This window comes from Anastrepha obliqua, chromosome 1, assembly GCF_027943255.1.
Source record: "Anastrepha obliqua isolate idAnaObli1 chromosome 1, idAnaObli1_1.0, whole genome shotgun sequence".
NCBI classification, from domain to species: domain Eukaryota; kingdom Metazoa; phylum Arthropoda; class Insecta; order Diptera; family Tephritidae; genus Anastrepha; species Anastrepha obliqua.
In genome coordinates, this window is record NC_072892.1 from 133,494,766 (window position 1) to 133,506,220 (window position 11,455).

The 11,455-nt window shown below is 41.0% G+C and overlaps 1 protein-coding gene across 1 annotated transcript in view; it reads left to right on the forward strand.

The window, feature by feature from the left end:
- The window catches only part of LOC129237278 (uncharacterized), a 112,493-nt gene extending 103,709 nt beyond the window's left edge, over positions 1-8,784 (forward strand). The window contains exon 2 of the mRNA XM_054871929.1: positions 8,365-8,784. Within this exon, the coding sequence (XP_054727904.1) occupies positions 8,365-8,784 (420 nt within the window). The remainder of the gene's footprint in view (positions 1-8,364) is intronic.
- The last annotated feature ends 2,671 nt before the right edge of the window (positions 8,785-11,455 follow it).

An 11,455-nucleotide genomic window follows, 5' to 3' on the forward strand; every position in this document is an offset into this window, starting at 1 on the left:
CAGCGACCAAGAATTTTCATAGAAATTTCACCTCGATCGTTGTCAAAGCCACAATTTCCCAGAAAATCGACCGAAAATTGAAGTTGATTTTATATAATGCATAATAAATATGGCTGTAAGTTTTCCAAAAGATTCAACTGATAGTTTTCCCAATAAACATTCGTAAAAAACCGTATTTTTTGACGTTTGAAATGGGAATCACCCCCTGAACCAAATAACAGAAAAATTTAATTCAATAAAATAAAAGAGAAAAATTAAATTATCAGGTCAGTCCATAAGCTCGTGCATATTTACCCATAATTTCACTTTAGAAGGATTTTTGCAGACAAAAAATAATTCGGAACTATTTATATTTCCTTTGTGCATTCAACAAGTGATTTTAATAGATTTTGATAGAAGCTCGTGTTGTTAAAAAATAAAATGGAATCTTCGAACGCGTATAAGAGGCATATTTTGTATTTTTTTTATAAAAGTGGTAAAAATGCAACAATTGCTGCTGCAGAAATAAACACTGCTCACGGAGAGGATACCGTGAGTGTAAGGACTGCGCTCAAGTGGTTTTCAAAACCCCGAAGTGGTAACTCCGACTAACTCCGACGCCTTGCTCGAACTCGTGGAAGCTGAGCCAAATTTCACAGACGATATAATAGCTCAGAGGTTAAATTCATCGCATGGAACAGTTCACAGGCACCTGGTTTAGTTGGGAAAGGTTTCAAAGCTGGAAAAATGGGTTCCGCATAGATTTTCCGTCGCCAACCTTCAGCAGAGAGTGAATGTGTGTTCTCAGCTGGTGCAACGGCTTGAAAATGAAAGTTTTTTGAGACGTATCGTCATTGATGATGAAAAATGGGTCCTTTACAATAATTCTGTTCGCAAACGCCAATGGTTACATAAAGATGAAACACCAGAACCGACCCGTAGAGATGGCCTTCACCCCAAGAAGATTCCCCTGTCTATTTGCTGGGATATGGCCGGTAGTCCTTATTATGAACTTCTGGTACCAAACCAGACGATAACTGCTGATTATTATTCCCATCACCTATCAAACCTGAATGAGGCACTTAACAGAAATCGACCGTTTTTAGTGAATAGACGCAAAGTTTTGTTTCACCACGACAATGCCCCGCATGGCAAACATTAGGCAAGCTGAACGACCTCGGATGGGAGCTAATCCGCATCCCCCATACTCTCCAGTTATTGCACCTTGTGATTATCACCTTTTCCGCGGACTTCAATCCCATATGAGCAACGAGAACTACTCCTCAAAAGAAGCTATAAAAAGGGATGTCGAAGCGTAGTTTGGCTCCAAAGACAAACAATTTTTTTGGCAGGGAATTAAAAATTTGCCTAAACGTTGGGAAGACATTGCAAATAATGAAGGAAAATATATTATTGATTAATAAATACTTTAAACATCTTTTTTATTAATTTTAAAACCTTTAAAAAACGCGCGAACATATGAACTGACCGATACTTAGGGGTAGTTCTGGACTCCAAACTTAGCTGGAAATTAAATGCCGAAGAAAGGGTAAGGAAGGCAGAATACAGAGGTTAGGTTAAATGAAGCGGGTCGCTGGAAGGAAAAAACTAATGGCCTTGAAAGTCTATTACTGCAAAAATTTCAGTATAGCTCGACGAGGACTAACTAGATCGTTCCCACGATAACATTCAATAGAAATTTTGTCACTCTCTTGCCACCGAGGAAGGAACGGAATAAGGGATTCTCACTAAATAACTTCGATACTACAGTCTATACAGATGGCAGTAAAATGGATTGTGGTATTGGAGCTGGTATATATTCTCATAGACTTAAAATTGAAAAATCTATGCGTCTCCCTAATACCAGCAGTGTCCTTCAGGCGGAAGTACTGCTATCCAGGCACTGGATTCGGCGACAACAATCTCTAAACTGATAGAACAAAGCACGAATAGCCTTAACACCTTGAGTGAAAACCATAAATGGGCATCCCTCACAACACATACTGTCACAGTTGCAAACAACCGGAGAAAAAGGAAACAATCTTCCATTTCCTCTGCGAATGCCATACCCTATGGAAGAAGAGAATGTTAACCCTGGACAAACCGCTACTCGAGATTCTCGAACAACTGTATGGCTTAGATTTCAACAATAGTGAGAAGCGATGTTGGATTCTGGACGAATCACCACTTAAATCAACTAACTTCTTGGTACTGCAAAAAATCAAAAAAGTTTGCTGTGATGTGGAATCAGCGGTATTAAGTGTGAAAAATGTTGATAACTTTTCCGAGTGCAGCTTAAAGCGGGACCCTTCTTTGTGACTACGCCAAGCACGCACAATTCATGCTAAAAAGGGAATAAATGTGAGTATCAACATCATCGAACGACGATTGAAGGAGACGAACATATCCTACCGTCCCACATCATCAACTCATTGAGAAACGCAAGGCTTACGCAAGCGAAAACATGGAACGCGATTGAAGTAAGGTTGTTTTCTCGGATGAAGCAACTTCTGGGCTTGGCTTCCACTTAAGCGAGCTTGGTCCACGAGCCATACTAAAATCGTACAGCGCACTGTTCAACACCCGGTGAAAGTGAATGTTTGGGGTTGCTTCTCCGAGCGCGGTTTCGGATGTTTGGAACTCTTCACCCAAAATTTGAACGTCTAAAAAATTGTCAAAATTTACAATCGAGGACTTTTGGAATCGGTATAAAAGGTGTATCCAGGAAGAAACAATGACTGGATATTGCAAGAGGATAATGACGCAAAACATCAAAATCGACTCTGTAACGTCTGGAAACCAGAAAATAGCGTCGCAATAATGGGCAGGCCTTCCCAGGCTCCAGACGCTAACCGCATTGAAAATGTGTGGAGAATTGTAAGAACGCATCTCACTGGAAAGCCAGCCGACGGTTTAAAGCAACTCGTGGCCAATTTTGTAAAATCTGGTACTCTTTGTCGACGAGCTACGCAGAAAAGCTGGTTCAAAGCATGCCGATATGAATCCATACTCGACAACGATGGAGACTACACGGTCTATTGAGTCATGACGACTGGTAATTTTGTGCATACTTTCATGTAAAAAAAATGTTATATATATATATCTTTTATACTTCATGAATAATCGCGGTTCGTTTTTTCTGACACAGACTGTAAAATGCGATGTCGACGTTTTTCTACGCTAGAAAAAGCTATTGACCCTTTAAGCAGGTTTCCACTTTCGAGTGCCAGAAGTACTTTGAAAATTTCTTTAAGCGAATGCAGAAATGTCTTCCAAGAAGAATATTTTGAAAAACAATAAAGCCATTTTCCTTATTAGTTTACTGCGTTTTCATTATTGAGGGCAAAATATCAAAAGCAACCCTTGTATTTATGCACTCACACACATGTAGCTTCACCCACACTTCACAACATAAACTAGCACGCGGACAAACTTACTACCCTTACGTTTCTTGTCGTTCCCCCAAAAACGCCTCTGATGGTCATAGTTCGGATTCCATATCTTCCCTCCCCTCGCATGTACATACATACATACAAAAACAAGTATTTGGTTGAAATTTCTCAATTGCCTGAGCAGATTATTTCCGCAATGATCACGGATTTACTTTGACTGCCCGTCGAACGCCTAATGTCAGTCTTTGAATTGAGCTGCTTGTCTAACGCTTACACCAGTCGATTGCATGTCAAACTGGCTATCCACACCAGTGTGTATGTGTTTGTGTCTTCGTGTGTGTAGATGTATAATAGTTTGAGTGTATTCATTGGCTTGGCTTGTCTCAGCGATTTCTATTTGCTGGTATGACATTTGCCCCACATTCCTTAGCTTCCGTACAAACTGAGCGGCATGAGCTGAAATGAATCCTTTTTCACAAAATAAAAGCGATTTAGTATTAAAACCTACAAACACACATACACAAATATGTGCGGTAGCTTAAGTAGCCCTGTGCTTGGCTGTATGATGTGGATTTACAAGTATTTTATATATTTTGACAAATAGAATCCCACCAGGCAAGCAAATAGAGGAAAGTACGTATATGTATATAATTGTATGTATGAATGTGTGGGTATGTATGTATGCACTTATATATGTATGTATAGATATCCACTTCCTAAACATCAATGGTATCAAATGTCTAGATTCAGTGTTTTATTTTGGCATTTCCCTTCCACGTTTGTTTTTGCTGTCTTATTTTTCTTATGAAGTTTTTGCGCCTGCCACTCGAAGGGGTTACCCAAACTGGCGCGAATGTTAAAAGTGAAAACCGAAGAGGATACGATAACGAGTAAGCGATTACAGAGGATACCAAACAAAGCGTCGATACCACAAAAATAAACGGTCAATTGGTCAAATAAACGATTGTGTGCGTAAATATACAGACATTTAAACGCTTAACTCACACACGTGCACATATACCATACATATGTGCGTCCATATATTTCAGCGCCATGTGTGTTTGTATGTTTGTATTGAATGAGCTTTCATTGCGATATGTGTTCCGTCAATCCATCTATCCAAATGCTCACTTGGTCTGCCCATAAAAATTGTTATTTTCATTGCCTTCCATTCGGCAACATTCCGCAATCGCTTGTTTGCCTTGGATTAATTTTGTGGTCGAATCGATGGTCATTAATCCTTCAGTGGTTCTCGAGCGAAGGCGATGAAGCGGCGGCGGCGGCGGCGTCTACTTTACGAAACACAACACCATAAGCCCACCCCTCGAGCATTGGTTGGAAGACATGAAGTAGGCAAATGTTGGTCAGGCTGTCTGCGCCAATGTATTTGTGAATTGGATAGCCCAAAAATAAATTTATTTGACGCAACTGCAGCGATGGGTGTTTTGATTGAGCAGACGATGGATGTGGAAGGTAGGCTTAAGAATGTCGATAGTGGAAAAGAGAATCGATAGTGGAAAAGAAGGAAAGGAAAATTGTTGTAAAAGATAGAAGTGCATACATTTTGCAAAATCAGCAGCGGTTTTAACTCAAAGCAGGCATGACGGCAAACATGGGTTCGATATCATGGATTAGATTTCTTGAGAATGCAGCCTAACTTTGAGTCATTCAAGATGCTAGACACTCATGAGTCTTAGGTCAGTAGCCACTAACTAGAATTTTGTTCCGGAATGTAGAAGATCACTGCAATTTCTTAAACAGCAGAACGTAAATCAGTACCGAAATAAGGAGTAGAAGTGTTCATGAGGCAAAATCCAGAGAAGGGTCCGGGGTAAGCGAGTTCAAACATGCTAGCCCACTAGACTTCCTGTTTTCACAAGTCGGGCGGTCGTGTAAAGCAGCCACCAATAACAGATGGACTAATTTGCACACCTGAAGAGCAACGCGTTCTCTTTTGTCAACACTCAATGAATGCATAACCAAGAGATTCTTAGAGGTGTGCTATTTAACAGACCGTTATTTGGCTCAGAGGAAATTCGGCAGAATCAGCTGATTGGCTGACGTCACTTAGGATGTGTTTACAAAAAACTGAGATTGTATTTGGAATATATGAAAAAAATTACAGAAGGACTGATTGAACGAGTGTGTGAATACATGTGAAATAATCGTACAGAATTCGGTTGAACCTCCCAAGTGACGTGTCAGTCGCTGTTCCCTCTACAATTTCCTTTTTCACTATATATATAGTGCTCCTCCTCCTATTTGTGGCATATGTCTTGATGTTGCTCCACAAAAGGAGGCAGTCTTATGCCGACTCCAAAGAGCAGATATTTTTTTATGAGGAGATTTTTCATGACAGAAATACACATAGAAAAAACATTTTCTTCATTTTGGTGTTTCACAGAGATTCGACTCCGAATTTCGAATGGTAGTCACGCACCAACCCATTCGACTATGGCGGTCTTTTTTACTATAGTTGCCTATAGTAGGACTTGCCAATATTGCATCTGAACTCTTACAGGCGGTCTATGAAACCAGTGTGCGCCTAATTATCCCGATAAATGAGGACTTTTGGGATAAAGAGGAGCTGCCTGTAGAGTTGAAGGAAGGTGCCATCATGAATCTTTCTAAGAAAGGTGGTCTATCAGAATGTAAGAACTGGCAGGGAATAACGGTTCTGAGGATGGTGAACAAAATAATTGCTCAAATAATTAACATCCGCATATCGAGGGCTCTGAAGACAAATCAAACTTGCGAGCTGATCACGTCAACCGACTCAGAGTAATAGAAGAGCAGTCAGCGATATAGCGATCGCATCTCTACCTTATCTTCATCGATTTTCAAAAAGCATTTGATACCCTCGTCCATCAAGCGATTAGGAATACACTGGCATGTAAAGGTGCATCAACACTCCTATTCGAGTTAACCCTAGCATTATACACCAGATGCAACAGCTACCGGCATCTTGCTTAAAAAGGAACTGGTAGACGACCCATCAAGCACTTCTAGAGTCCGACAAGGCTGCATCCTATCAACTCTACTTTTTAACATAATTTTGAACGGGTGTCGTGATGAGCAACACTGCACGTGAAACTAAAGGAATAGTATGAGGACTAAATGGATTGCTCGAAGGTCTTGATTACGCTAACGATGTTTGTCTGATGGCTCACACTTTTGCAGACATGTCAAAAAAACTAACGCTGGTAACACCAACTGAAACAGAAATTCCAAATCGGTAACGCCGAGCACGAGGGCATGGGCTCCTTTTGCTATTTGCTATCTACTAATGGTGGCTCAAGAGCATGCATCGACAACACAAATATAACAATATTTAACTGCACCGTGAAGTCCACTCTTGTATACAATTGCGAAATCTGGAACCTTGCTGCCTCTTTCCGCCAAACGCTGCATGTTTCTCGCAGCCGTTGTGTCTGCAAAATATTGAGAATTTTCTAGCTTGGCACGACCTCAAGCACTGACCTGTGAAATTATTGTAACTAGGCATCAATGCTAAGGGCTAGTTCGGGCACTTGTTAAGAAGAGACCAAACTGACACCACCCGCAGCGCAATCGACTGGACTCCTGAAGCTAGCCGTTGTAAAGGCAAATCAGCACTAACCTGGAGGAGAAATCTGGAAGCTGACGTATTCAAAGCCAGCAAAACCTGGAGCGAAATCAAGTGATCGGCGCATGGCAGGGAGAAGTGATGGAACCTTGTCCCGGCTCTTTGCTCCTTCGTGGAGCCATAGGACTATAAAACATACATATATATATATATATATATTCGTATTCATACGAGTATAGTTGAGGGGCAAACCTGGAAAATCTATCATCCTTGGAATGAATGAAGAGCACAGAATTTTCACACTTACTTCTCAAAGAGAATGCCAATGAGACATTTTAAATACCCCGCACGTCCACTTTAAATTTTTTCCATTTTAGCTAATCTTGCACAACATCTCAATATCTACTAGAGCTCATGTTATTCCATCTGTTACGGAGCTATTACTTATTTTAGAATAGAGTGAATCTCGAGGCTACTTATCAGGTAAGTAAGCATCTCTGACCTGTCTTATAAATAATAGTAATATTTCTCAGGTCTTCCACTTAAAAAAGTATACAATTTTGTACTCAAATAAATCACTAACCAACTAAACCAATTAATGGGAATTATTTAAATATGGCAAGATACGAGCCAACGAGGATCTTTCAGATTTTATTTTATTATCATAATTTTTTTATGGCGCATTTCTTGACTTTTCCTTTCCGTTCTGTGTTAAATTTTCTGTAGCCGAACGATCCCTTGACCGCAAGCGAGCCAAGCGACTTGAACATTGTCGTACATTTTTTTGAAAATTCATTTATTTGCAGGATTGTGTATCAAACGAAAAAAACTGAAAAACTTTGAAGAAACTCTATAATTTTGAAATGTATTCCATTCTAAAAATTTTGAGTTTTATAAGGATTCATATCTTCGGTTCCTTTTAACATTTTTACAAAATATTATATTATATTTAAAATATGTACAGCACCTGTCGTAGCCTAATGACTTGGTGCGTGATTATGATTTGGTAGTGCGCGGGCTTGAATCTCCGGGCATGGAACGCCAATGGAGAGAACAATTTTTTGTGACAGCAGTCGGCAGGCAATAGCAAACATGCGAGGCTCCTCATAAAAAAGTATCTGCCATTCGAAAGAGGCGTGAAATTGTAGGTCAAATTGGAGAAGGAGCTGATCCAATCAACCAACAAATCGTGTGAGCGCCAATTATAAATATGTATTTATCATGGAATATACAATACCTAAAAAAAACTTATATTAAAAGGGTTGGAAACATAGAGACAGAGACAGAGACAGAGACTGAGACTGAGACTGAGACTGAGACTGAGAAACTTATATTAAAAGGGTTGGAAACATAGAGACAGAGACAGAGGCAGAGACAGAGACTGAGACTGAGACTGAGACTGAGACTGAGACTGAGACTGAGACTTAGACTGAGACTGAGACTGAGACTGAGACTGAGACTGAGACTGAGACTGAGACTGAGACTGAGACTGAGACTGAGACTGAGACTGAGACTGAGACTGAGACTGAGACTGAGACTGAGACTGAGACTGAGACTGAGACTGAGACTGAGACTGAGACTGAGACTGAGACTGAGACTGAGACTGAGACTGAGACTGAGACTGAGACTGAGACTGAGACTGAGACTGAGACTGAGACTGAGACTGAGACTGAGACTGAGACTGAGACTGAGACTGAGACTGAGACTGAGACTCAGACTGAGACTGAGACTGAGACTGAGACTGAGACTGAGACTGAGACTGAGACTGAGACTGAGACTGAGACTGAGACTGAAACTGAGACTGAGACTGAGACTGAGAAACTTATATTAAAAGGGTTGGAAACATAGAGACAGAGACAGAGGCAGAGACAGAGACAGAGACAGAGACAGAGACAGAGACAGAGACAGAGACAGAGACAGAGACAGAGACAGAGACAGAGACAGAGACAGAGACAGAGACAGAGACAGAGACAGAGACAGAGACAGAGACAGAGACAGAGACAGAGACAGAGACAGAGACAGAGACAGAGACAGAGACAGAGACAGAGACAGAGACAGAGACAGAGACAGAGACAGAGACAGAGACAGAGACAGAGACAGAGACAGAGACAGAGACAGAGACAGAGACAGAGACAGAGACAGAGACAGAGACAGAGACTGAGACTGAGACTGAGACTGAGACTGAGACTGAGACTGAGACTGAGACTTAGGTAGTTAGTCCTGTGAGAATTTCCCAGATTCTTTGGTAAATCTGTAAATGTCCTTCAGTATTATAGAATGAATATTACTCATTCTCACGACTTCGGAATTAAAAACTCGTAGTCTGGCTCTAGCAAAGGCAGGACACTCACAGAGAAAGTGCTCAGTGCTATCCGGCTCTTTCAAGCAAGACAGGCACACTGGGTCCTCAATAAACCCAATAGTGGTCATATGCTGACCCCATAGGTTGTGTCCTGTAATAATACCAACCATCCTTCCAAGTTTTAGTAGAAAGTTTAACAGTTTTCTGTTCGGACTTGTCACAAAATACTTTGCAGTGTTCTAGACCAATTTATGATTCCTGCCGTACTGAATCCGATTATTAGCTCTGGTTCTTGTGGAAGAACCGCTGATCCACAGTTGGCCAATTCATCGGCAATTTCGTTTCCTTGAACCCCGCAGTGCTCTGGAACCCCTTTTATAAGTACGAGCTTTTTCTGTTTTGCCACAGAATTAAGCTTCTTCTAATATTCTTGAACAATCTTTGAGGTCTTCTTCGCGTTGTCCAAGGCCTTGAGTGCAGCCTGACTGTCACTGAAAACTCCAACCTGTTTCCTGCTCCATCTCCTCTCGGCATTGCTGAAAAATCCTTAATGCGCGATTCACCTTCAGTGAAACGTGTGTTTCCCAAGTCAGCTTCTTATCCAAGATTACTCCTAGATATTTCACTTTATTGGAAAGACCAAGTGGCACACCTTTTAGTGATGAAAGACGAGGTCCATCCAATTTCCGTTTTCTCGTGAACAAGACAATGGTGCTTTTGTTCGGATTGACGAAAAGACCTTGTCTCATGCACCAGTCATCGATTTTGTCTAGAATGCCCTGCACTTTCGTGCAAAGCCTCCTTAAGGATTTATCCGATGTTAGCGCACAGACATTGTCCGCATATGCTTCGACATGAAAACCGAGTTCATGCATCTCCGTTAGTAGAGAATCTACGACTAAGCACCACAACAGCGGAGGAAGAACACGCCCTTGGAGACATCCTTGCTTGGCCCTGACGGTGATTAGATCGTCACTGTTCTCACCAGCGGTTAACAACCTCTCAAAGAGCATAGAATATATCCACTTTACAATGGTTTGATTAACTCCATGGTGTTCGGTAGAGGAACATATTGAGCCAAAAGTGACATTATCAAAAGCCCCCATATGTCCTGAAGCACGCCCATTGTGTAGGCGTCAGCTTCCAGCCCGGCTTCAATCTTGCTAGCAAGATCGTGTAAGACTGATTCACGTGATTTTCTACTCTGGTAAGCATGTTGATTTCTACTGAGTTGACTTCTCGGCAATACCCCTACTCGAATATATTTCTCCACCACTCGTTCTAGACTCTTCAACACGAACAATGTCAAACTGATTGGTCTAAATCTTAAGAAGATTACATAGCTTTTTTTTTTAATTTTTCAGCTTACTTTTTATTCACAAAATCTTACGCCAATGGCCAACATACTTACCATAGATCACGCGACAAAAAATCGCTCAGCTACATGAACTCAGTCTGGTGAATGTAAATTTTGAAAAACAAAAAGGAAGGCAGCAAACCTTCGAGGAGCTGGAAGGCTGGAAATGACAGCAAAGTCAGAGCCCATTTTCCGTGGGGATTTTTAAAAAATAAGCGAGGACCATTCAAGCGCTTGAAGACCCGAAATAACAGCGAGATTGCAAAGTAAAAGTCCATCTTCCTATGGGGATTTTTAAAGGTCTGTGAAAGAATTCAAACGCCCGGAATAGTAGCGATGTTAATGCTGACAAATGTGACAGGAACAACAGCTAACAAATAGTGTCTTTTGTTTTTTTAAAACTGGTTGAAATGAATTATAAAACCCAAGCTTAATAAAAAGACACACTTTCCTTTTTAATTTATTGTGCATTTTCAAACTTATTCAACAATTTGATTGAGAAGTGTAAAGTTTTCCCTTTTCCTATTGGGTACTTGCGTGCCGAAAATCTCCACTTTATCGTAGGCTTTGCCGCAATCCTTGTGCCGATGTGCATGCATTCAGACAATGAGTGATAAGTGTTGACGGATGGCAAGCAACGTTGATGCTCCACAAAAAACAGTCGAAATGCTCTAGCGAGACTGTAACTGAAGCTGATTAATCGTTGCAAAGGTCAATCGATGAGCCGGACAACCGATCATCCAATTCAACTCACAGCTCAGCTGGCCAGACGCTGCATTAAAACCATTTATTTTGCTATGCCTACGCCGCTCTGTCGAAGCCCTTAAGGCAAGTGTGTTTTTATTGAGGGGATTTTTTTC